Source organism: Corvus hawaiiensis, chromosome 6 (assembly GCF_020740725.1).
Source record: "Corvus hawaiiensis isolate bCorHaw1 chromosome 6, bCorHaw1.pri.cur, whole genome shotgun sequence".
Classification (NCBI taxonomy): domain Eukaryota; kingdom Metazoa; phylum Chordata; class Aves; order Passeriformes; family Corvidae; genus Corvus; species Corvus hawaiiensis.
The window spans coordinates 49,409,546-49,437,035 of record NC_063218.1 but is presented as its reverse complement, the minus strand read 5'-3'; the positions used below and the strand labels follow the sequence as shown (position 1 = coordinate 49,437,035).

The following is a 27,490-nucleotide window of genomic DNA, read 5'->3' as shown; positions in this document are numbered from 1 at the left end:
GAGGAATCTGGTCTGACACAAGTCTGCTCCAACACCCCAGTGCACACAGCAAGAGGAGTTGGAAACCATGTTTTAGTTAGAGAACTGTGGCTGAATTGTTATCATGGAAACATGTTGGAATGAGTGACACAACTGGAACACTGCAATTGAGGGCTACAAGCTTTTCAGAAGAGATAGACTGGGAAGGGGCAGGAGCACTGCACTTTCTGTTAAGGAATGGATGGATTGTGAAGGGCTGCCTCTGGGAAACACCCACGAGCAGGTTGAGCTTGTGGGTAAAAGTCAAGGACCACACCAGCAAAAGACACCTCATGGGTGGGGTCTACTACAGGTGTCTGGCCAGGGGAAGCCCGTTGACGGGGCCTCTTGCCTCAGCTACAGGAAGCATCGCACTCACAAACTCTCATCCTGATGGGGGATTTCAACCATCCAGCTATCTGCTGGGAAAGCAATACAGAGCTGGCTGTAAGCAATCCAGGAGATTCCTGGAGTGCATCAAGGGTAAATTTCAGATCCAAGTATTAGACAAACCAATGAGGGAAGGAGCATTAGTGGACCTGCTGCTCACCAACACGAATGAGCCCATACAGGGGTTAAGATTGGAGGCAGCCTGGGCTGTAGTGGTGACCATGCCCTGGCTGAGTTTGTGATCTCAAGAAACATGGGTGTGGCAAAGAGCAAAGTCAGGACCCTGAACTTTAGAACAGTGAACTTCCAGCTGTTTAAAGAATTAGTGGATAAGATTCCATGGGAAACTGTCCTTGACTGACCAGAGCTGGCAACTCTTTAAGGCCACTTTTCTTAGAGCACATGACCTCTCCCTTCCAGTGTGTAAGAAATCAAGTAAGGCAGGCCAGAAACCAGCATGGCTGAGCAGGAACCTTCCTCTCAAGCTGATGACCAAGAAGAAAATGCACAGCTAGTGGAAGCAGGGTCCGATAACTGGGGAATGTACAGGGATACTGTTTGGATGTGTTGGGATGGGATCAGGAAAGGTAAAGCACAGATGAAATGGGACTTGGCAAGGGATGTGAAGAATAACTGTAAGGGATTCTTTAAGTACCGTGGTCAGAAAAGAAGGGCCAGAGAGTGTACCATCCCCCCACCCCCTCCAATAAAGGAGAAGGGAGAGTTGGTGTCAAGGGAGGGGATCCTGCCCATCTCCTCTCATGAGACCCCACCTGGAGTGCTGCATCCAGCTCTGGGGTCCTCAGCACAAGAAGGAGGTGGGTCTGCTGGAATGAGACCAAAGGAGAGCCATAATCATGGTCAGAGGAATGGAGCACCTCTCCTATGAGGACAGGCTGAGACAGCTGGAGTTGTTTAGCCTGGAGAAGAGAAGGCTCCAGGGAGACTTCGTTGTGACCTTCCAGTACTTAAATGGGGTTATAAAAGAGAGGGAGAGCAACGTTTTACATGGGCAGATAGTGATGGGACAAGGGAGAATTGTTTTAAACTGAAAGAGGAGAGACTTAGATTAGGCGTTAGAAAGAAATTCTTCACTGCGAGGGTGATAAGGCACAGGTTTCCCAGAGAAGTTGTGGATGTCCCATCCTTGGCAGTGCTCAAGGCCAGGCTGGATGGGGCTCTGGTTAACCTGGCCTAGTGGAAGTTGTATCTGTGGGTTTGGAACGAGATGATCTTTAACGTCACTTCCAACCCAAGCCATTGTATGGTTCTGATTCTATGAAGTCGGTGTAAAACTGTGTACAAAAAGACACTGACGGATACACTGCAGTGGGTGACACCAGCAGATAAAGATATTTTTGCAAAACTCTTCCTTTACTGTGATGAGGGCCAGGGAAGAGCACATCCTGGAAAGAGCAACAGCAAAACAAATAGCCTTGTGATCGAGCTCTGTCTGAGGTGTGTGTTCTGTGTTTATCTCTTAATTTAGCAGTATTGGGAAAACCCACAAAGGAAAAAATGTGGATATTTTCCAGATGCAGAGTGATTCAGGGCTGTAATTAGAAATGCTTGCCTACTGAAATATGTGTACAATTGCCACGGGATACTGTAACTAGCAACATCCATTGGATTGCTTTTAAAGCCAAAGCAGTAATACTGTCCTAGTGTACCTGAAGTCTGCACCAGTGCTTGGCAAACCTGCCACTGCATGGCAGGTTTAGGTTCTGTACAGCTTAGGAAACGATGCTTTTACTGCTCAGCTGCATCAGCTGAGAAATCTTTGTCAAACTCGTTTGTATCTGAGTCGCGTGCAGAGTGCACTGAGTGATTCCACTCTTACAAGGATTTACTTTATTCCTTTCAGTTTAATTACAGAAAAGAGTGAACTGGGAGGGTTTTGTTTGCTTCGATTTGGTTTTCTTTACTTTTGATTGCACAGGGATTCTGTGTGCTAAGAAGCCACTAAAAAGAAACAGAATGAGAGTGAGTGAGAGATTATGTGCGATAGGAATAGAGCCTGTCACAGAGGTGCAGATTGTTTATTGCTGCCGTGCTTTGAGAAGTGACAGCAACTGGCTGTAATTCTCCCGGTGCTGCCCAGCTGCTTTGATCAGCAGCGAAACTGTTAACAGTGCCTGACAATTAATTATTGTCGATGGGCATTGCAGTTTGAACTTCCCCTGCCAAACAGTAACAGATCACACCCGTCAGGGCTATTGTCTAAGGCTTTCTTTGGACATATCACTGGGTTGAATCACGTTGTGCTTCTTCTCAGGATTTTCTTCCTCAGCCACCGTGGTTAGAGAGTCGCCCTGGTTTTCTGAGCGAGAGCTGGGATCGCAGACAGGGTGCTGGCAGCGCGTGGGAGATGTGTTTGAGTGCCATGTGCCCCTGGAGCAGAGGCTGTGCCTGCGGGTGTCTTCTCTGCGTCCTGTGCTGATCTGCAGCTTGGAGCAGAGTAGCATCCAGGCGGGGATCAGAAAGCCCTCTGTGCATGTAGCAGGCGGTGAGGAGCTGGGGAAGGGCTGGGGGCTCTGAATGCAGGTGTCGCGTGGGAGAGAAGAGTGATTGCCGTCTGAGGCAGCGAGCATTGCGGTGAGTGTCCTTTTCCCCTTCCCCAAGACTGATCCCAACCTTCCTACTTTCTTGTAACTCTCTAAAATCCTCCCTTTGTGTAGGCTCTTTCTTTATGCCTTTCAGTTTCCCCTTTTTTTTTTTTACCTGACCTCCTCTTCTCCCCTCATCTCTTACTCCCCTCCTTTCAGTTTCCTCTTCTTTGTTTCCATCTCCCTGCCTCTGAGGCTGGACATGGTCTTATGCAATTGCAGTGGGCTCTCTGAACATTAGTAGCCTTATGCTTTGGGAACCTTTGACTGGCAGGAATTCTATCTAATGGACTTAAAAGTATCTGAACACCCTATTTGCATTTCTGCCTGTCTGCTCAAAACCACACCGGCACTCAGCTAGCTCCCTTGAGGCTTGAATTCTGATAGCAGCAGCTGTGGCAGTGGCATCCTGCAATTTGCTTCATCAGTTGACATTTTAAGGAATTTGGACTGATGTAACAAGGTTGGCCATTTTACTGCCCTCAGCTGCTAAATAAGTTGGGTATCTCCTCACCTACCTAAAAGGTTGGTATAACTGGTTTTGTTAGTGAGAGCCCACATGAAAGTGTGCCCCTTCCATATGTTTTTGTTGCTGTTGTTATTATTGTTATCCAGCAGTCTGTATTGATTTGCGGTATATTTTACTCAGCTAAACCCATGATCAGCCCAATTCTGCTCTGTGTCTAAATTGCTTGTAGAATTAGGAGTTTTAGCAGTGTTTTCGAGATCAGGAGCAAATTCTTTTCAAAATTAGGTCTTCCCTATGTAAACAACTTGTACTACCTTTTAACTGCTGTTCTGTAATATTGATACAACCCTCCCCTAGTGCGAATTCAGCTATGCCAGTATGAACATGCTTATACCAGTGTGGCTTGTTCCCCTGTGGGAAAGAAGAACCAGCTCTTCCAGTATAAAGCACTTTTATTTGGCTCTGGTTACATCCATGCTTTTGTTGTATCATCAGAAATACACCAGCAAATAATACTTGTAATTTAACATGGGTCAACTGGTACAAAATCATGTATAGAACAAGTCTTGGTCTGCAGACTGCCTCAATAACTCTTTTGACAAGCAAGTGTTGAATATGCTGTGTATTTATAATCTTGTCTTTGTGACCAGAGGTACAGTGGAAAGGCTTGGTGTTACTGTCATTATGTTAAATATTAAGTATTATTCACAGTTAAGAAACTAAGAACTGGCCAGTGTGTTGGCTATAAAGTCATGACTGTGAGTCATGTGAGTCGTGGTTGTTGTTTATTTATAAATAAAGTACCTAAGATTTTATTCACTTTCAAACTGATTACTGACCATTGCTTTTATTTGCAGCCAATTGGCAATGTAGTGGCAGAGATGTAAATTCCAGTAATGCTTACTTGGATGTGCCTTTGAGCTGTCAGGGAAATAGACAGGTATTTTAGCAATGTCACAAAAATGGGTCCTGAAAATCCACTTGCACTGGGGAAATGCCTGGTGGGTGTGAAACACCTGTGGTCATCAACCTCAGTCATCAATAGGGCAAGGCAGTGTAGAGACCAACAGTACATAGTGAAACTTTGAAAAATTCCAATCAGACACTATAATCCTAAACATCATGGCTTATTGTTGGGGTTAATCTAGATGACCAGGACCTATCTTGTAGCAAGAAATGTGTAGGGAAGACTCTTGGTGTTTGCAGGCAAAGGAGAAATACATTTGCTATCAAAATCACTTTATATTCAGAGCTTTTTGGGAAGGCAGTACCCCTGATAGACTAGGCTCTTCTGGGGAAGAACTGTCTTAATTGCACATGCCTGATGACAGATGTCTGGAAACATGGGACCTAACTAAAGCTTTTAGGTTCTCTTCTACCAGAAAAAGTAAGTGGGATCCTTTTCTTCTGCAAGGTAAGAGGTTATTTTAAGTTATTTCAAGGTGATAGTAACGTGAAGGAGTTTATGGAGGGGAGAGAAGCTGGTGCCATTAGGAAACTGCAAAGCTCTGTTAGAAGGAACGTGCTTTGTTGTGCTGCTTGTTGGCACAGTTACCGTGTCAGGTTGTTGAGGGAAGTAAATTTTCACAGAACCTAATAGTTTCCTCCTATGAGTTAGTGTCACCTCTGTCTCATTTAATTCCCACCTTTGCTTGTGGTGAGTGCCATTTCCATGCTGCATTTCTCAACTTCATTACCTCCAGACTGAGCACTGCCTGGGGAACAGCTTTCCAAACTGCAAGCAGCTTGTTTTGCAGAGCAAGGTGCAAATTTTCTCTGCTGTTTTTTCCCTGAGTTCTGTGACTCCCCACGACTGCAGTGACGGTGGCAGAGGTTACTCCTGTGAGCAGGCTGGGTCTCTGCCTGCAGGCTGGGGCTGCAGCTGGGTGGTGCTGGGGCTGCTGGGGTGGCACAGGCAGGCAGCAGTTGGTAAAACTGGTGTATGGTCGTCAAGAGCAAGCAGCTGACCGTGAACAAATCTGCAGCTGGGTTGTAACCCAGCTTGGTGTCCAGCTTGCCCTGGTCTTTGCTGCCTCTTTCTAGGAGGAAAGTGATCTGTGGGAGTCCTTTTGCTGGGTTACATTACTTCTTTCCCTGAGCTGACTCATGGGTTTTGTCTGTTCTGTTTGCATCGGGTGGGAACTAAAGCTGTCAACAGCTGATCTTTCACCTTAAAGAGTCCAGCAACATTGGCAGTCCTGGAAGGATAGGCAAAGACATCAGACAGGTCCTTGCCTGCATCTCTTGGCAGCATGGTTTGCAGTCAGGACAGTTCATGTGAGATTGACAGACAGAGGCAGTCCCAGCTTGGCCCCACTCCCACAGGAGTCTGCAGAATAGACTGGTGAGCAGTTTTGAAAAGCTCCTTTTTATCTGTCTCCTCGCCTTCACTTTTAACCAGATAGGAAATTGTTCATTATAAAAGGCCCAGTTGTCCTTACAGCAGTCTCATCACCCATGTCTGAGGTGATGCTGCACAGGAGAGAAGCTGTTAATATCTGTGTTTATACATTTCTCTAAAGATGAAGAAATGACTGCAGTGGAAGATTAGTTTTGCTGCAAAAGGCACTGAATGAGCCGACCTGATCGAGGGGAAGACATTAAAATGTTACGCTCTTTAGTTTTCTCTGCTTCACTCAGACATTAGCTGCTGTGGTCTGTTGCTGTTTAGCAAATATGTTTGGGTCCAAGTGCTGCTTGAGATGATAGAAGCCCAACATGCTTTTTGAGGCAGAGGCAATTATTTGTTATGTGTTTGTACAGCTCCTAACACTTTGGATTGCTGTGCCTCCTGATTGCTAATGGCTGAGCAATAGTGTTTGTTAGAGCAGTTGGTAATAGCAGCCTGTGTTTCTGCCCTGTAGGGGAATTTGGTACATGTGCACAACCATGGATGTTAAAGATTTTGTACCTTTTAGAGGCACCACGAAGTCTGTACAGACCATCTAGCCTTCTGCCATTTTAAGTGCTTCCTTACTTCATTTCAGAGATATTTGTTTATTCTTTCCCCTGTTGCCCTCCCAAACTTTTCATATCTTTCCCATCTGGGCTCTTGCGTTTATAAACTCTTCTGTGTTTGGAGCTTGTAGGCAGCAACCACTTTGAAGCCTGCTTTTCTAACACAGACCAAATCCAGGGAAGCCAGGAAGCACCATGGGCTCTTGCCTCTGTTCTACGAGCTGGATGCTCAGCCCTGCACTCCCCGCTGTCAGTTAGCATCACCCTGCTAAGGAGGCCACAGAACTTCCCTGATTTACACAGCCTGGGGATCTGACAGAGTACAGATATTTTCATTCATTTTGGTTTGTTTGTCTTGAGAAGTCACAGTGTGGCAGCTCCAGCTCCTGTTGTGTGGGACTCACATTACTGAAGCCTATCACTTTTTTCCTGGTGTGGAGAAGAAGAGCTGGTCAGCCCTGAGAGGGCCTGGAGTCCAGCCTCATAAAAACTGTCACCTTTTAGCCCTTTTCTTTGTCACTTCCTTTCCATAGCAGAGAAAATGGAAGTGTTTCCTGCTACCTCCTGTCTCTCTGTGATAAATTGCTGTGTTCTGTATTGGAAAGCATTGTATAGCTACTCTTAGCACTGCGATAAAGAAAATGCTGTGAACTGGCTGTATTGTGTTTGGCTTCCTTTCAGACAAGGCCAGTCTGGACACTGAGGACCTCATCTTCCTTTTGGGCCAGACCTCAGCTCACATTTGTGGGGGAGGCAGGGATTTATGTTTGCTTAAAGCCACATTTGTTCTTTTGGCATGGAGCCATTGAAGGTCAGTGTGATCCATAAATCTATAGAAGCGGGGTCTGCAGGTGCCCCTTGTTCTCCATATCCTCCTTTGAGCTCTCTTCCCTGCCCCGTGGCAGTGCTGGAACTGGCATGGACATCCTTATGTTGGTGTTGTGCTGCATGGTTAGCACTTCCCTTACCCTCCCCAGCTGGGAGCTCCCAGCTCTCCAGGCAGAGGTGGTTTTGATCCCCCCCTTGTATTTCCAGTTGCCCGTGCTTGTAACCAGGAGGGTTTGTAGCTGAGCTATACTGTTGTTTCAGTTTGGATTTTTTTTTTTTTTTTGCCTGGATCTTTCCATTCAGTGACAAAAAAAGCTGGTGTCAGTATAGGTTATCTTTAAAGTGATGAGAATAGCCCTATTCCTGAATTCCACAGCTTTTCAGATTTGTTGTCTTTTATCAAGAGCTGTATTGTTAGGTTTGCTCCCCACAGGCCTGGGAGTCCTGATTCTCCAGGGCTTTAGCTTATGGCTGATAACTCAGTTTCAGTCTTGCTTATGTCCAGCATGCTGCCCCTGGTAGTGGAACAATTATATGAGTAGCAGAGTAGTCACTGGCAAAAATACTGGGATAGTTTTAGTTGAACAGGTAAACGGAGATGGGCAAAGACAAATACACTGTGAAATTTTTATGACGTGGGTGTGCTAATCCAGCTGTGTGCCTAAAATTCCCTCCGGCTGAATCAGAGGAAAGCCACGGTGCAAAGAGTTTATCCTGTCTGCTTGTTTTCACTGTGTGAGGTAAACTGGGAGAGAAGGAGGGACTGAGGTAGGCACAGAAAGGTTTTCATCCTGAGAACTGAGGCTGAGAGTGGGTTTCATCGTGCATGCTCAATCAGCCTTTGCATGGTTTGAGTCCTTTGGGGTCATTTAACACAGCATAAATCCCACCCTACACGCTCCTTGTGAGTTGTCTAGTTTTCCTCCTCCTGCAGAGATTTTTAATTAAAAATTTAGGACCAAAATAACTGCAGTACCGTCTTACAACTATTGTTGAAGGAAGAGCTGGATGCTCTCATCTGAGAAATAGGGTGGGGTTTATGCAAAGATACTCAGTATATTAATTTCCTGTAGAATTTCAGGGAGACTGGCTATATCAGAGGAAGTATAGGTGGATTCTAAATTTAAACCACTGTACAACAGATCTTGGTATACTACAGTGCCCAAAAGTCTGAAAAGCTGAACAGGGGCATATAAGGATCTCTTCAAAAATAGATGTACTTCCTTAAAATTTATTTGGTCATGTTTATTCAGCCCTCCTTATGAAGGCCCCTGAGATTTACAGATCCTGTCTGAATCTGATAGGAGGAACAAGAAAGTAGAGGAGTGGAAAATTCAGCATGATTGGAGCCCCACAGGATGTGGTCATTTCTCCATTGTTTGCCTGTTCTTCAGAAGTAGGGGAGCTGTTTAGCTATAATTTAGTAGGCTTGGGGTCAGAGCAACTGGGTGGAAATATAGTTTGTTATAGAAGATGTCAAGCTAGAAATACACTTATAATCTAAAATTCTTTGGGATAGTAGATGCTCATGGCATAATCTGGAAGTGAATCTTTGTGGTATTGAACAGCACTTGTTTTCTGTCTTGTAAGATGGTCTGTAAACATCCTTTCCTGCCATTACCTTTGCCTTACTGCTGTGTCAAAGTTCCCTTTGGAGCCCAAGCCTGGGAATGGCTCAACGGACTTGAGGTAGAAATTGATTTTGGTTTACTTTGTTACAAGGGGGCAGTATTTCACAAACAAGGCAATAATGTCAGAAGGACCCTATCAAGCATGAAAGCTGGTCTTCAAATTAGTTTGGTATTTCCTAGTAATTGTGTGGTGGGAATGTGGCCCCAAGGCGCAATCTTTTTAGACTTAATTGTATAAAGGCAGAGGTGGATATCATAGAAAGCCATCAGTGAGGCTTGTAGTCATCTGGGATTTTTAAAAATGTCATTAAAAGTGAATCCTTCTGTTAAAAGGGAATATGATCTCATTATGTGATTTAGATAGCAGGATGAGGCTGTAATGATGCTCTTTAATATGGTATTTTCAAAGAAAAATATCAAGGCAAGAACTGACCTTGAAGATGTAGCCTGCTTGCAAATGATGTAACTGCACTCCTGTCCAAAGCAAAGTGTTCTTTTCATGGCTTTAAATCTCCAATAGCCTTAGCTAAAGCAGCTAAGTTACTGTCTTATTTATGGTTCTGTGTACCTGATACCATATCTCACTGCCCTGAGTTTATCCCAAATCCTGTCAGCCCCTGCAGGAGTGGAGATGGCAGGTTCCATGAGGGACTGGGCTTCCTCTTCCCAAAGCCTGTCATGGTGAATCCATCAGGGTGGCCCTTACCAGAGCCTGGGGTCTCTCACCCTGGAGGTAGCTCTAGAAGAAATGGGTTATTAGAAAGCTGTTCTCTTAGATATTCAGTTACAGTTAAAAAGGATTATGTGGGAGGTCATTGGAAGGTATCGCTAACAGCACACGTCGAAACTTCAGGGCATGAGGGGATGTGGGATAGCCATTCCCCAAGCAATATGAACTGTGTGAGTTACGGAGAATTACTGGAAAGCTCAATGTGTCAAAGGTGGATGTGGTTTACCATTATGTAATTCATTAATACTGTTCATGGGACTCAGAGACTTGCTCCAGAAATGCCCAGGACTGGAGATGTTGTGTTCACAGTGGGCCTCAAATGAAAACTGCCACTGGTGTATGAGCTGTCGATATCAATAACCACAACAAAAAGGAAGCAGAGCACTTCAAGTCTGCTTTTGAGGTGGTGAGTTTTTAGTTATATGTCCAGTATTTTCATCTTTGGGCCTAATATTATTTATATTGAAATTAATAAGTGAGTGCTTATTTCCTTAACTAGTACAAAGCTTTCAACACTGTTTTTTAGTGCCTAACCTTTTGTACCATGTCTCTGTGCCTGAGCCTCGTGCCCATGGATGTCAAAGGGAGTGTTGCCTTTTGGCTTGGATGTGCAGTGCCAAATCACTGTGTGCTGCCCAGGAGCTGTGCCCACACTTCCAGCACAAGCAGCAGGGATTCAAGGGTCATCTGTATTGCAAGTGAGGTGGCTTATATCTGGCGTATGAACAAGCTTGAGCAAGTAGCAGGCACCAGCATAGATTTCAAAATGAACTGGCCATGTGGTGCTCATTTGATTTCTCAGATATCATTTCTAGCCTGCCTTGGATGCCTTCCTTGTAGCCCCAGTCCAGTGACCTAGCTGAAGGGTAATTTGTGTGCATGTGCCCAAGTTGTGCTTATACCTTGATTTTGCATTGAGTTCACTGCTGAGAAGCAACTGTGAATGCTTGTGTCATCCCTGTGAAACTTTCAATTAAAGATGTATGGAAGTATTTCTAGATGAACAGAAATTTACAGACAGAGATCTGATTCCTGAGTTTGTCTCAAAGTAAATACTTACTGGAATTTCTTGGCTAGTTTGTTATGAAAATTGCATCAGGAGATGAGTTGTGATCTGTGATGGCACATTTCTTCCTATACACTGCACATGTGCTTCGTTGTACTTTATGTTTTGGTGGGGAGTCTTTGCTAATCTGAGTTTTGACTTTCTTTTCCTGCTCAAAAGAACGCTGATGAGAGATATCAGTAACAAATAATGGTAAGCTTTAAATAAAAATTCAGTAAGATGGATAAGGTGCTTGGTATATACTTAACAGGTGTGATTTATCTCTTCAGTTGAAAATATTAGAACATGGGATTAAAGGGCTGAAGAGGATTCCAAGCAAGCACTTTACCTTCCTGAATAGATTGGTGCTTCAAGAAAATGCCTTTGCATGAGCTATATTGAATTGAGATGCCTTCAGGAACTGGGGGCTAAAGGAGATTATGCAAAGTATGATTTACTGAAAATAAAGTGAGGGACTGAGATAAAAAGATCTGCAGGAAAGGGTCTCACTCCTATTTTTCACTGAATGCTGGAGACTTTCTCATCCTTCTGGTAGTGTGGGTTAGACCTTCAATTCTGCATGCACCTGCCATTACCAGGGAAATAATTAATGTTGATGTACTAGTTGTAATTACAGCAAGTGAGGTATGATCTATGCAGTTAACACGGGGAAAGACCAGTGGAATGCTAAGTCAGGAGAAGCTCCTCAGTGCTAGTGGGAAATTTAATATGCTTTGTTAAATTAATAGCCTTTGCATAACAATCAATTTATAGTTTAAAGGGCAGAAGAGGTAGATGTAAAAATCATTAAGCATTCATTTCAGCAACCCACTCGATATTCTTAGCTGGAAGAAATCGCCAGTGTAACGTTTCCTGAGTCAGTTGCAACTGTTTTAAGAAAAAAAGCAAACCACATGAGGATTGTGTAGGTAGTGCTTATTGCAGTGCCCTTTTCTAAGCCATAAGGTTGCAGTGATCCCTTTCCCAAACACTACATGACTTTAGTGATGGGCTGGTGTTTGCTCACAGATGTTTATCCAAGCCAGAGATGATTCTGAAGATGAGGTTTTCCTACATGTCAAATAAAAACATTCTGCCCTATGTGACCCTACCTTGAAATTTCTTAGTCCTGTGTTAGATAGGGATCCCCAGCAGGAACGACTTGGGATGTCTTTTTCTCAGTGTAGGCATTCAGGGCCTGGTTTTGCCTGCAGTTGTTCTGTTTGTAGTCTTTGTACATAATGCTCACCGTAGAGAGAGATTAGTTGTAAGAAGATTATGCATCTGAGTGCTGCTGGTGTGCCTGAAGCTGGAAATGTTCTGGTGTATACAAAGAAAACATTAATCAAGACGTCTTACAGAGAATTAAGGGAGGAAATAGTTTTGTCTCCTGATTACTACGTCAGTTTCACTGCCCAGTGCAGGAAAAGGCAGGGAGAGAGGCAGGAGGTGATAGAAAGAGGTTGTTCTTCTGTTCTCAGAGGGCAGATTGCTGGGGTGGCTGTGGCAACTTCCACAAAAACAGCACAAGGGAGGCAGCTCCAAGGACTCTGCAGGACATGTGAGCTTTGAATTAGACTGTAGGAACAGACTAGCCATGCTCCTGAGCTTGCCAAAGCAGCTGAGAGAAATCTGTTGCTTATAATCTTAACAAAGTCCATCCCTTGGTTGGAGATGGGTGTCTTCAGCAACCCACGTTACTTGATTTTCCAGCCTGGGCTGATTGGCAAGCTGAGTACTGTGGCATGCATAAAATCAGAGCACTCTTGCAGTACAACCAGGGAGGAAAGGTCCCCTTGCCTGCGCCACAGAGAAATAGCTGACCCTAAATAATTAAAGGAATAGAGAATAGCTGACACCTGCTGTGAAGCTCCATTGCTTCAGGTTCCAACTCACACCACAAGAGCCCAAAATATTCGGTGTCAGCTGCAATATGTGCATTTTGCCATTTCTCTAGTCAACAAACATGAATTAGGTAGAGAAAAACATTGCCTGCACAGCCACTTTTTACTGTATCAGGTTTCATTTAACTGTTAGTAGGGGGTTGGTTGTCCAATTATCTATCTTATTAATAGGCATTTTTGGGAATAGCTTTCAGAAACAGATTTCTCAGACTTCCTAAATTGATTGTGGTTCTTCAGCTGTTGTAAATCACCAGCACAGCACTGAACTAATAATTTACCCTTATTGAGGATCTGTGCTGCTGTTTTTCCTTATGAATACTTAGAACTGTAATCACTAGAAATGTATCTGCTAACAATTTGCCTTCTCATTTCATTCATGAAATTTTTACCTCCTCAGGGTTAATTGGATCAGGAAATGTCAGTATCTTTAGATCTAATTTTCCCTGTTGATGCAGGCTTTGGAGTGAATGACTGCTTTGAATACAAAACACAATTTAATTTAATTTCTGGGGAATACTTAGTGACCAGAAAAAGAGAAGGTTGTTGGAAGCAAGCTTTGAATAAATTAAGAGCCCCCCTTAACTAGCACAGCCTTCTTGACTATATAAACCCCCTAATTAACTATTTATAGAGAAGTACGTATTTCCAATCTATTTTAAAATGCTGGAAATGAGAGTAAGCAAACCAACCTACCCACAGGTTTTCAGAGGGTAAGGACAACATAATATCTGCACAGTGTTTAACTGTGTGGTAATTATATATCAGGAACTTTGAAAATTTAAAGAAGGAGCCAGGAAAATTCCATCCCCAGAAGCTTCAAGCCTGATGCTGAAAGTGACCACTATCTTCCCAGCAAGCACAAAAGGCCCAGGATGCAGAACAGCTGTGTGTGAAAGGCATCTCTGCAGCCACAGTGATCATCTTTACGTGTTTTAATCACTGCCTTCATCCAAAATGGGTCCAGTCCCAGAAGAGGAGAGCAGTGGCAGTTCCCATTTGCTTTAATAGCAGCCACAAGGTTTGCTGATAAAGTAACTTTTATTCTTGCCCCATTGCTCTGCGTTGGTTATTCCTGAAGCCACCTGGGAAGGGAAGTCCCACTGTGCTGTTGCACCCCGTTAAATTCACCGCTTTCATTTGTCCTGTGCTCCGTGGGCGTTTGACATAGACTTCTCTTCTGCTGTATTTTGCGTTTTTAAAAGATAAAGAGGTCTCAAAGACAGGGTTAGTAAGAAATTTATTTCTTCCTGCTGAATTATTTATTCCTTTTCAAGCTCTGGTGAACAGCCCTCATTTAACAGCCCATTACTGCTTAGAGAGCTGTCAACACAAAAGGAGCAATCCTGAAAAGTACTGTGTTTAGTGGCTCTATCAATACTCTCTGTATTACCTTTCCTTCATTTTTAGGATCAGGAGCACAGAATGGAAGGGCAGAAATTACCTGAGCTGCAAACTTCAGGGCACTTTAGTCTACCAAGGCTAACAATCAGGTAAATCCATGCAAGAGCTAGAATGAAGGCTTTTCATTATGAGGTTATTTTCCTAAGTGAGCTTATGGATTCTGCACCAGTTGGCATCTTCAAATCAAGACATGTTGTCTTTCTAGGACAATCTTCATCTCATCTGCTGGATTTGGAGGGAATGCAGTAGCAGTGGGTGACATTTCTTGCCTTGTGTTACATAAGTGATTTGGCGACAGAATGGCAATTTTTGGCCCTCTGCAATTCTGGCCCAATTTTGATTTTTACCTTCTCTCTATTCCATGAGCCCCCACAGAACTGGTTCCCATGAAGCATCTGCCATATCCTGAAGCAACCTCCAAAATACTGATTTAGAAGTAGATTTGGGTTTCAGAACAACAGTGTTGTCTTCAAATCAGCTGTGGAAGATTTGAGGCTCAAAATCACTCACAGTGATTTTGAAGAAGAGGCTTGTCTTCTGTTGTTGCTTATTTCTTACCAGATACATCAGCAGCACTAAATTTTTGTATGTTTTCTGGATTATTTGGATGTGTAAAGAGCCCAGTTATGAAAAGCAGTGAATGCACCTCGCCCCTTCCTGTTACATCCCTTTGGAAAATTGTCCCTGGCATCTACTGTTCATCTTCCCCTACAGCTCTCATGAGCTTTATGTTATTTGAAGCCAGCTTGGGCAGTCAGACCTTTATGGACAGATATTACAAGTAGTTCTCTGAGTAAGTGAGCAATGAGGCCTCAATTTCTTATGGATTTGTGGCTTATGTTGGATTCACTGATGTTTGGTAATAGCTGGGTTCAGAGGACAGCTTTACAGTTTCCCTTCTTTCTTTAGCCACTGATATTTTAAGAAGATACAACTTTTAAGAAACTAATATTTTCAAGTTTTCTAATGCCTGTCGGAGCTCTGTGACTTTTTCAAATGGGACAAAAGGGATTGGGAGGGAGGATGAAACAGGGTTAGATACAGATGCAGACACACACACAGATGTCTTTTGGAAACCAAACCAAATATTTCAAGTTTATCATAGAATCTTAATAATGTGAACTGCATTTTCTCCCAAAAAGGAAAAAAAATGTCTAATATATTAAGAAAACCCAAAATACAAAAGAAAAAAAGTTTGGTTTTGTGATTTTGTGCTACACAAGAGCCTGTCTGGATGAGGATCAAATGTATCTTATGTAGATATCTTTGAAAAACAAGCCAGAAAACACCATACTGGTGGCACGGTGCGTTGCACGGTTGTGTGTGTGTGTGTGACAGACACATTTCTGCTGCTGTTTCTTGGGGAGCTTCAGTCACTAGGTGCTTTCTGCCAAAAAGCACCAGTTAAGAGGAACTTACACTAATTGATCTGTGTGGTCAAAAAGAGATGAGCTGCTGCCACAAGTTTGTATGAAGATAGGTAAGAGAAGAGCCAGACCTGAGAAAAGTCTTTTTCCTTTGTTACTGGCTGTTCCCAGTTGAACAAGGCCTCCAGAATTTTTCTGCCATCAGGCTGATGGCTTAAGTAACTGTGGGAATGAGAGAGCATCAGCACAGTAATTCTGACAATTATTCTGTAGTTAAATAGTGTGAAATAATAAGTGAGCAAAACATTAGAATATCGGTCTCTCTGCTTCGTAAATATAGCAACAGTTGAAAGAAAATGTGTTTTAAGGTTTTGCTACTGACATCAGTGTGAGCTGGCTGGCAGTTTTTCACTGACACAGCTCATGGTATTCTGAGACAAAATGATGATGGACCCAGCCTTTCTGTTGCCTTGTCAGGGTGTAAGAGCTGATGGATGGATGGTTTATGTTTGTAACCTGTTCTTCAGCCTGCTTCTTCTGGGTGGGCCTGGGATTTCTGAACACCTTCCTGCACAACTGGCACAGCCTCGCCAGGTCACTGCTTTTTGGGGGAAAATATCCCACTCATCTGCTTTTGTGCCGAGCCACTTACGAGCAGTTCTAGAGGTAGAGAGTTGAGACTGCCTTTCTGGGAACAAGGACAAAAAATAGCTCACTGTTAGCATTCCAAACCCAGCTATTTAGACCTAGATTATTTTTAAATACTTTGCTTTCAGACACATAGCTGGCTGTATTTTCCTCCTCTCTCTCCTTATTTTTTCTGAAGTTACCGGTTAAGTTTTGTGTCTTCCCCGTCACCCCCCTGCCCCCCCAGCTGTATTCAATCAAGAGTTTCTAAGGAAATAGAGGTTTATTTACATGGCTAAGTTAGGTATGGTACCTGCTGCCTCGGAGATGCCGCTGGCCACAGGGGGAACCTGGGGACGTTTTGAGCCTGGACGTGTTTGCGGAGCGCTTTCCTGAGCTGTTGAATTGACAGGAGGCAGGGCAGCAGCGAGGGGAAAGCTGCAGCCACCTCATTTCACCCAGCTGCATGACATGGCATCAGCCTGAAACACAGCCCTGCAGGAGGTGCCAGGCGAAGGCTCTGCCCGTGGCAGCCCCATCCAGCGTCCGTGTCCTGGAGCTCGGACAAAGCCTTTCCTCAGGAGTTGTGTGAAAGGGTTGCAGTGAAGTTCTGCTGCTGAGTGTGTGCTGTCTTACACTGCTTCACAGTGGGGCCATGCTGACACACAGGGCTTTTGGAGTTCTCGGAGAGCACTGCACAGACCTTGTTTCATCCTGCACGGATGATGCAGGCCCACAGGGGACACACATCCCCTTCAAATGGCAGCTGTGTAGCCCGAGGGAGCCCCATTTTTGGGTTAGCCCCACCTGCTACCCATTAGCCTGTTGTTGAATATTACAGACCCTCACACCCGATGTCTCAGGCATCCCATGGTGAGCTGGTTTCAGAAAGACCTGCTGCTCAAAGTGGTTTTGGTAACCCATGCACATTGCTGGAGTCCAGCCTGGTTTAGAGCAAATTAAGCTCTTGGGCACTGAGGCCTTCTCTTGGGGGAAAAAAGGAGCAGATTCTCTCTTGCCTTCTACACAGCAGCTAGTTTATAAAGCTGATGCAGCCTGCTGGGCAAATAAATTTTTAAAAATTACAAAACCTGCAACACTGGGCCTGTTATCTACAGGGATTGGCTGGGCAGGTGGAGCTACAGAGCCCAGATAAAACACAGGAGGGGAGTTTCTCAGTGGGACACATTCATGGCATCTGCTTATGTGGTGTCTTGGCCGTGAAGGCTGAGCTCCAAGAGGCCATGGAGGGTTCCCCATGAAACTGGGGCATTTGGGCAGCTCAAGTACAGCGGTGGACCTGGGAGCAGGAAGGGTAGCATAGGGTGTTCTAGCCTGTTATCAGCCCATTTCCCACCTGTGCCACCTTAGGAGCATGTTGGTCCTGCCCTCCCAAACTGCACTGTGACTCTGGGCAACCTTTTCTTCTTTGTTTTCCCAGTAGCCTAAAAGAGATGAGAAAACTTGGAGATGCTTTTCAGGAAATGTGTGCTATCCTTAAAGGATTTTCCTTACCTCAGTAGCTGTCCCCCAGAGAAGCAGCAGACCTTGTGGTAAGGGATGCCACCCAAAGGCTGGGTTAACTCTTACTGCTCTCCAGAGCCCTGCCTCTGGCTGCACATGGGGAGAGAATAAAGCCTGTAACTTGGGAAGGAGACAGTCATAATATCTGTTTGTAAAGGGTAAGAAAGAGCTGCTTGTTGGATGGGTATAAAAAACCCCTTTAATTCCAGCCAGGATGGTCTAATGCATTAGCCAAGCCTTGGTAAAGAGCAAAGTACCACCAGTACAGGGATGCAGGGAGGCTTTTGGGGACACAAATGCTGGTCTTTACCCTCACAGAGCAGCAATGGTTATCTTACTGATCAAACTGCAGGGCTGATCTTAATAGCATTTTAAAGAAACCAAAATCATTTCTATGTGTTGTAATAGGAAATAAGGGTGGGAGTAACTGGTGTGATCTCCTCTTGCTGCTCCCTGCAGCCAGTGCAGCTGGTCTTCCTCCACACAGCTCAGATTGACGTTGATTTGTGCGGAGACAGTGTAACTCTGCTGGCACCAATGGAGTTGCATTTATGAGACTCAAAAGCCTTTAAAAAAAAGAGTTTCAGGCACTGTGTACTGAATGTCAGGCACTGAATGCACCCAGTGAGTAGCTGTTATCCTAATAGATCCTCGTAGGCAGGAAGATGTTATACTGCCTGGATTCACTGAGGAGCAGCGTCCTCTTCCCTACAGTTTACCAATACTGAGAGTCAGCAAATCAGTAACTGTAGCTTCAAACTAATACCAGTTTTTTTCCCCTGCATAGCCTTCTGGCACTCTATAAAAAGATCTGCTACACTGCATAGGATTAGGTGGCTTTGAAGCAGTGGAGCCATGTAGGTGTGAAAACTTTGATTTCCTGTGTCTTGAAATGAACTGTAATTTCTATCTTTCTTTTTCAGAAAACCCCCACAGCTCATGCCATGAAGGAGGAGAACTTTCTTCGTCGCAGGTTCTCCCTCTGTCCGGCCTCGTCCACCCCTCAAAAGGTTGATCCTCGCAAGCTGACGCGCAATCTGTTCTTCGGGGCCGACAATGACATCTACCCACTCAGCCCAGGTTGGTTTCTGGTGTGTCAGTGCAGAAAGCAGTGTGTCTTAGGTGCTTGACTGCAAGTAGGTATTTTAGCATGCCGCCAGGAAACAAAGAGAAACAAGAATGTGAAACAGAAAGTGAGAGAAGCTGCTGCAACACAGGTAGTACTGGATCCCAGACAGTGCTGCTTTCATGATGCTGTTGTTTTTCATTGGCATGGCATTAAGTGGGAATGGAGGGCATGAGAATTGGGGTTTGTAACTGTTTGAATACTGCATGGCCTTACATTTATAAAATGACTATCGTGTTTTCAGGCACATCCACTTTAAGGCACTTGATGTGTTTTGCCCTAAGAATTGGACTTGCTTAAAATTTACTGTCCCCATTTGCAGATGTTTAATGGCAGGTTTCCCTGTTCAGATTTAGAGCCCAGGATAAATATTACAAGAGCAAAATTTCTGTGGTTAATGTTCTGTAAATATCTACAAGCACTACAAGTACCAGGAATCTTGACAGGTTGCAATGAATGGCAGACTGGCTTTAAGCATTCTCTTTACATCTTTGGGGTTTTGTTTTTTTTTTTTTTAGCTTTGAATTTCCTAGCACCTTTCTTGAGGGGAAAAGAGCTCATTTTATTGTTTCAGAATTTGTTGCTCACAGTAAACATTGGAGTCTTTCCTTGATTGCAGTTTGCAGACAGTGCTGCCGTTCCAGTCTGTAAACAAGTGCTTCAGGGGGCAGTCACAAGTTTGTTGAGCTGTCATCTGCAGCTGCCATGTCAGTGCTAAGTAGTCAAACCTCACAGCACCTTCGTGAGGTTTCAAAACACTGATATCTGGAGAAAGAACATAGCATCTGTCAAAAGGTTTCAGTGCTCATATAGATGTAGCACCCAGCAGCCTCTATGGGCTTTGCAGATGTAGTACAAAACCAGGTCTGGGTTTCCTGAACTAATTGTTTTTAAGTGCAAAGGTTTCAAGGGACTCTGATTTTGCAGGTATTTTGTTTATGAGTGTCTGCTGTAAGGCAGTGGGGAGCCTATTTTCAGCAGTGCTGACTAATCCTGGCTGTCACTGAGGCTGGAAGCTTCAACAACCTTTCAGTAATCAAATTGAAAACAATTTAAAATGGGACACCTAAAATCTCATACATTTCAAACCTGGAGGGACTTCTGAACAGATGACTGCCCATAAATACAGTCTGTACAAATGTGTGGGAAATAAATAACTCACTTCTGCTATCCTTGGGAGCTGAAGGGCTGATTTTCCAGCCTGTATTCACTTCCCCTTGCTTTGAGGTGATGGAGAGCCATGGCTTAGAGTTTGCCCAGTTCTTTCTTCAGTTCTTACCAGCATTTTCAATGCTAAAAAAGTTACTGACTCCCTCACAGTGGTCTTTCAGTGCTGTAATCTTTTAGAAACCAGGGAAAGTTGAGGGTTTCAGTGTGGAGGAAGTGGCTGGAAGAGTTTTCTCTTCCTCAGCTTCCCCCATCACCTTGTTTCTCCTTGATCCCTGCTGGCAGCCTTTGCTGGGCTCAGCAGAACAAGTGCCTTGAGCCACGTTGGCTCTTCTGTTCTGCTGCACAGTTCTCCCAGGAAACCTCCAGTACTGGTGTCAGTGAGGGCTGTAGCCCTCAGTATTGCAAAGGAAGAGCATAGGCCAAAGGATTTGTAAAGGAGAGAATATCCATTTCAACAAACAGAATTTACTCCTTCAGTCAGGGGATTTCTTGCAGGGAGCGTGGGGTTTTGTCTATCCTTAGTCCTCTTTTACTCCTTTCATTTCTTTTCCCATCCCCAAAGAGCTGCCTTGTCTCTTTGTTTTCCTCATATTTCCTGCAAGAAGGGCATGTTACTCTTCACGTTCAGTTGTCATTTCCTATGGCAGGATCTGCTTTCACTCCTTTGCTCCTGCTTCTGCCTTGTTTCCCCTGAACCGTGTGTGCTTCTCCCTCCCTTCTCCTGTTCCTCTGAACAATGCTGCTATCACCACAGATAAGCCACAGGTCTGTGTCCATATGCTGCATCCAGTATTTCTCTTTCTCTATTTTTCTCTGTTGTTTTACATGAGCTTTCAGTTCTTGAGGCTTTTCCAGTGGTCTGTGTTTTGCTGCTTGAGCCCAGCAGGTTTTCTTTACATGAGCACTGGGCTGATTGTGTTGAGCGGGTGCAGTGGGCAGCAAAGCCCAGTGATTTCCTGCCCAGAATTCAGTGGGTTGTGATGTGGCTGGAGCTGCAGGTCTCACTGCACCATCACCTAGGATTCGCCCTCCAACAATGAAGATGTGCAAGTAAATACTTCAGAGAGGAGGGAGTGACAGACTTTACGCCTCAGGAGAGCTGTCCTATGGAGATTCAGTGCAGCAAGAGAATTTTTTTTTTCAAAGGGAACATATGGGAAATGCAGAGGGCACCATCTGAAATAACACTTTGGACTTCTTGCCTCTTGCTTGCATACAAAAGTGCTAATGATTCTTGTAACTGAGAGAAAATTGAGTAAGATATTTTCTTTTTATAGGGACCTCACAAATTAGAGAGACATGAATTCTTATTCCTTGTTCATGTCCGTCTTTCACTTAGCCATGAGGAGAGAGAACCTTTCTCTGTTTTCTGTTTCAGAGGATAGGAAATTTATTGGGCAAGTAGCTAAAAAAATTTTTACAGAATTTCTCTTTCTGATTAGGCTGCAAGATCACACAGTCTTGAAATAAAAATTTAGATTAGCTTATCTGCATCCTAAGAGATGTACTTTCATGAATATGGCAATTTTCCTGTGAGGGATACATGGAACTACATTTCAGGTGTTCACATTGGGTCATGTGGCTGGTATTTACAGCAGAAATGGGTTTTATTCACAATAGTTTTGTCACACATCAGAGCTTGTATTTCCTCTTGTAGTTTACCAGTCATGCTTGCTGTATTGTTCTTTATAAAAGGGAAAGGCAAATGCACTTGTAGGATTTATGCCAGGCTGAAAACCAAAGAGAAGGAATGGTTACTGTTCTGAAAACGAACTAAATATTTAGTTTCCCTGTGCATGACAATAATGGACAAAAAGTGGCAGTAATTCTACTCTGTAGCCACAAAACTGGAGTATTGGCAATTTTCTTCACAGTGTGATGAAGGCTGTTTCCATAAGCACTGCTGATTCTCTTCCCAAAGTCTTTTTTGTTATTTGGTGCAGAACTTTTGGGCTACTTTGTGGACGACCCTTCTTTGTGTGCCCTGGTAGCAGTCAGCACTTTAAATTGCGAGAGATTCAGCTCTCTTTCTGCTGTGGGCATTGTGTTTTCTTGATCAGGGTGATAAGAGCTTCAGCTTCTATAGCCAGGTCATGTTTAGCTCCTTTTATGTTTTTCTGTGGTTTCCTATTTATTTTCTCGGGGTGGCTGTGTCTGTTGTGCTCTGGGTGAGACTCCCGCTTTTGGGCTTTCTGTGCACTTAACTGTGTGTTTTTGAGTTTTTGAGAAACTTCCACATTGTTCCTATGAAGTTTGGTTTCTAAACAAGGGCTGGCCCCCTCCTTCTGCATGGCTGCAGCAGGTCTGCCTGAGACAGACTGCAAAGATAGCTCTCCTCTGAGAAACAGCCTTTCCCTCACCATATCCAGTAGATTTAATGAGTTTGGCATAAGAAACTAGGAGATGTTGCTTCATAAACATACCTAATGAAGCCCTGAAAATGATACAGTAAGAATGGACAGTTGTGTGTTCCTTTTTTTTCCATAATGCTCTGTGAGCAGGATGGTCCCGAACCTCAGGAACAAGGAAAATCTCATTGTTCAGGTGCAAATCCTTTTAACTGCATTTCTGAGAGAAGGCAGAAATGTCTCACATCCAGGCTTTTTGTATGTCTACAAGCTTGGAGTTAAGCTTTCTTTAAGAAATTAGACAATAAAGAATGGATGTGAATTCTGTTATGCTAATAGACACCATTCCCTTGGAGCAGACAGCAGCTGATTCCCATTAACTTTACTTGAACTTTTAGACCATATGTTACTTTCCCATACATGCACAGAAAATACTTTTCATGGGAAACAAGTGCTGCAGCCACGTGGCTTTATGATTTTTTTCCATCCTCCTCTGCCTCTTTCAGGAAGAAGGGGGGTTATAGAGATGAAAATGCCATGAGAGAAAGAGAAAGTATGGAGACACAGATTCTAATCCATGCACAGCAGTGCTTATGGCCATCCCACTTGTCGTGGTAGCACAAAGGCACTGTCAAACCTCTGGCCACTGGGGATTTTTCTTTTTATTTTCTCCTGCCCACAAACATCAGGTTTCGGAGTGCATTATTTAGGGCTCAGTGTTTCCAAGGGAGGTGTGACAGCTGACAAAGTGGGTTCAGATATGGATCCCTTGTTGTTGCATCACCTTCCTGTGTGGGTCTTTCCTCCGCTCCACGCCACGCCACGCCACGCCACGCCACACCATGCCACACCACGCCACTCCACTTCCCCACATAAGTGGTGCATGTGCTGTCCCTCTTCTCCCAGACCTCCTGTGGCAGCACAGGCTTGTGGCTGACTTTTCTAACAGAGCTGGCTTCTTAAATGGCTGTTCTGATAATTCCAGGAGGAATTACGGTTCTGACACATCTATGACAGCTTCTGCTGACTTCAGGAGAATCAGGGTTTTCCCTTGCTGGTTTTGGGTTTGATGGTGTTTCCAAGGCTGCCCCACGCAATGTTAGGAACATTTTCAACTGTTGCCACGTTTGCAGTGTGTTACAAATGGATTGTGTCTCACTGTCTTTGTGGTTCTTTACTGCATCCCATATTCTGAAGCTCTAATGGCCGGTGATTCTGAGAAGAAAATGACATTGTAATTGGTTAACAATGACTGTCTTGGCACAAAAAATCTAGTCTCATCAGATGCTATTTTTCGGCTTTTTTTTAATAGAAGCTCTGTGCTTTCTTTTACTGGGAGGACATGATTACATTTGGCCAAAGGAACAGTATTTATCGTTACATTTTATTGCCTGGACTAGGACTGCACACACTCATGCTGGTATATAATATATGCAAGTTTAGGATATATGAGTAGTGAGGATATATTTCTATAGCGATTGGAAAATGTCATAGTACTCATTTACTGCTTGTAAATTTAAAATATTTCTTACTTTAACAAATAACTTGATCAAAAGACGATCTTCTTCAAGTGTGTTGGGGTTTTTTATTTTGTTTTACTAATTATGCCTAGATACTCTTCTGTCTTCTGTAACATTTTGTGATCATGGTTATTATTTGTCCAACAAAGCATGCTATCAAGTGCATCAGTGTATAGTTGCCAGATACTGACCAAGGAGGATTGAATAGCTGCTTATTAACTGAATTGCATTTATTATTTGCACTGAACGAGGCATGGGGTATGTAAGGAAAGAGAAGACTGTGGTAATGTAATTAAAGACTGCATCATAATGCAGACACAGAAGGGATTTGATTAAGGATGCAGAAGCAACCTTATCTCTGTTTTTTTCCAGCTTTCAAATGCTGGACTTTGCAACCAACATGCTGGTTTTCCATGGTGTTTTGAGACCTTACTTTTGAGAAGTCTTGTTGCCCAAGCATGAGGATCGAGGCTATTTCAAATTCTACACAGTCCCTCTCTGGGATCATGGTGTGCTTGCTTCTGCTCATGATAACTTCCCTTGTGTGCTGTTAGCAGTAGTCCTTCTGAGGCCGTGGTGAGCCATGGTTTTGCACAGCATTTTTCTGGTTTTGAATCACAATTTTTTTGTTGCAGGAAAAGACGTGGAAGGAAACAGCCCATCGTCATTGAAGGATGAGACACCACAGACTCCGAACTCCATTGGCAAGGTACTTTGGGATAGGGATCCATTCCCAGTCTTGCTTTCATTTTTCTCAGGATGTTATTTATCATTCTTACTCATTTTTTTAAAGTCATTGAGAAAGCCTCTCCCTCTGTTTCTGCAGGAATTGTGTGTGCATATTTTGAGGGAAAGAAAATGAGTGTTTTCTGCATGGTTGGGATGACAAGGAAGCCTACACTTTCCTCTGGCTTGATTTCACCTACCACAGAAGACCCTGGTTTATTTGGGCCTCATGAGGCAGTGTAATTAGATATGAATAATTATGGTTGAAAGGTTGACTTTGTCAGCAGAGGTGTCTCCTGCTGTTCCTGATCAGCAAGGCAATCATAAATCTTTTGCAATTGTTTTGCAAAAGAAAACTATAGTATTTAGTGTAGAGCGCAGCATCTGAAACAGTGAGTTGAGAGCCTGGGAGAGAGCTCTGGGAATTGGTGTAACAGGAGAGGAAGACAAACTAATCAACATTTCCTGAACACAGCTTTTCCATCCAGCCTGTTAGGGAGAGGTAAAACTGGATCTAAAGCCTCTGGATCTCACTGCTCAAAACCTGCCTCTAGATCAAGAGTTACAGAGTGCCAGGGTTTGATTTCCTGTAGAGATGGAATCAACCTTATAAATGAGACCTGGCTTTGAGATTCATGTACAGCTTTTTTGGCTGCAGCTCCCTAACATGTTTCTGGAGGGTAGCTAGAAATAGAAATGAGACCAGTTAATAAATTTTTAACTAAATTTATTTTAAACTGTGAAGCTATAAAATGCAAGTGGCACCAGCTGAAATGAAAATATACCACAAAAGAAACAACTGCAGACAAGTGATTTCTTGTGAGACATGAAAATAATCTCTGCATCTTCCAGTACATTTTCTTGTGCTTGCCTGGAGCTTGCAGGTTGTTCTGCTGGGATGCCCTGGCAGAGGTCAGCACAGGGAGATGGTGATGAGAGGAGCTTCAGGAGTATGCGACAAGGACTTGTGTACATGTCCTCTGTTATTGCTGGAACCTGGCAAGCTGCAAACCAATCTTGGTTTTGCTTTTTCAGGCAGGTTCCTCAAGGAAAATCAGCCTCCCACTTATCCTGGCAGTGGAGAAGCCCAAGGACCAGGTAACTGCATCCAGGGCTGTGTTTTAAAGCTAGATGTTTTGCACGCCTTCAATGGAGTGGTGTTGAATTTCCAGTGACTTAGGAATATAAAGAAGGACCTTTGTCTAGACAGGACAGCTCAGAGCACTGAAATGCTGCCCAAAAGGGAGTTTGATTTCTGAGATGCAGGATGAACGCAGGAATAGGAATGTATTTATGAGATGTTTCTGGGTGAGAACGTGGCTCAGCTGTGTTTTCCCAGCCTCTGGGCCTTCCTTGCTGCTCAGTCTCTTACAGATGTGCTTTTGAAAGGAGAAGCACCCATGGAAGATTTGGCTGCCCACCTCGATTTCTGCCATGCTTTGTGTGCACCTGGGAGCCATTGGTGGGCCTCCCCTAGACAGTGCCAAGAGCAATTGTCAAGAAGAGTTAAGAGGAAATGCACAGCACAAAACAACTGCATCAGATCTGTGAATCAAAAGAAATGGGGCTCTGAACCTGGACACGAGCTTTGCTTTCACTAACCCAAGCCTTTGATTTTACAATAGTCAAAATTGCTCTGAAACACCAGTGGACTAAAAAGAGATATGAGGACACCAAAACACTGAACCTCAACTTGCCTACTCATTTGCAGTGTTGCAGGCAATTGCTTTGGCTGCCGGATGGGCCAGAGCTGGGTGTTTTTTTCCTGCCTGAATATTCTGCTTAGACACATGATGTTTGATTCTGAGAATTTCCACCTCACTGGACCTGTGCTGTAGCACCTGTCATTCTCACTTCACTCTGCTTCACCTTGCTCTCCTCCAGCCATGTAACTTGCCTTCTGTCATGCTTTGCAGTGGCAGTGACAATCGGGAGTCCTTATTGTGAAACATCTTGTACCTTAAAAATCCAGGCAAAGTGGTGGTCTGTTTGTTTAATATGTAATTTTTCACGTCCACTCAGCTCTAATGCCATGAAATAAAGCCTTACTGTCAGCTTTCCAGAACTCTAAGTAGGGATCTGTCACACTATTTCAGTTTAAAAATAAGTAGTGATTCCACCTACTTGAACCAAAGGGAAAAGTGTGTGCTAATTGGGTCATATTTAGATTTCTGATAGCAGGGGGGATAATTCCTAGAAACTGGACTGTAGGGTATGCTGGTTTAATTAATGGATTGAAAAGCAAATGTTGTAGGTTACAGAGCCATGCCATGAACATTTGCCCTTCTTTTGGTACAGTGGATATGAAAAACCTTGCTGGAAATCAGTGTTCTTTCAGCAGCACTGTTTTGAGGTACCACAGCACATTAACTACTTTCACTCAGCAATGAGAAGGAGAGGAAAGCCAGTCAAGTGATTCGATCCCTGGACTGGGGCTTGGGGAACTTCAAATTCCCAACTCTGCCTTGGATTCCCTGCATTGCCAAGGCAGATTAATTGTGTTTCTGTTTCACATCTTCATCAGTGAGGTGGAAACAGTTCTGCATTTTGTTCACACAGGCCATATGCACATTGCAGGCTGGAGCAGGCTGCAGGTTTCCCAGGTTAGCAGAGAGAATGTGAAGACTTCTAATGGCAACCACACTGCCCTGTGCTCATGGGTGGGCTGCTCTCTCTGCTCTCTTTGTGAGCACATCCCAGTTGTCCTATCTGTACAGACAGTCAAATATTTGATGCTGGAGGAACATTTGCTTTCAATGTGTTTGTGTGGTTCTTAGCTCTATATATATATATATATATATGTATTTGTAATTTTAGCTGTGGCTTCTTGACCCACATTTTATTGGAACATATTTAAGGCACAGTTCAGATACATATTGTGTTGGTAGCTTTCCTGCAGCGCATTTTCTCCTATTCCATTTCTTAAGTGGAGTCTCTTTCATCTCCATTTTCAAAGGGAAAAAAATATTAGCTTATTTCAGATTGTTTCTCATATTAGTTTCTCTCTGTTTTAGAGCTCTTTAGCCTTGTTTTCTGGGATGAGGGCTCATAGCTGGGTGTGAAAGTATCACCGAACTGTCTCTAAGCCTCAGGCTTGTCTCT

At 43.8% G+C, this 27,490-nt stretch overlaps 1 protein-coding gene across 8 annotated transcripts in view; it reads left to right on the top strand.

The window, feature by feature from the left end:
• The window catches only part of OSBPL5 (oxysterol binding protein like 5), a 214,359-nt gene that overhangs the window by 95,343 nt on the left and 91,526 nt on the right, over positions 1-27,490 (top strand). For 6 of the 8 annotated variants that reach the window (XM_048305785.1, XM_048305787.1, XM_048305789.1 and 3 more), the window contains exons 2-4: positions 18,422-18,578; positions 24,298-24,371; positions 25,424-25,486. In XM_048305785.1, coding sequence (XP_048161742.1) covers positions 18,422-18,578; positions 24,298-24,371; positions 25,424-25,486 — 294 coding nt within the window. Of the gene's footprint in view, positions 1-2,669; positions 3,004-18,421; positions 18,579-24,297; positions 24,372-25,423; positions 25,487-27,490 lie in introns of those variants that run through there. The other 2 variants (XM_048305788.1, XM_048305786.1) reach the window with 2 other exon arrangements.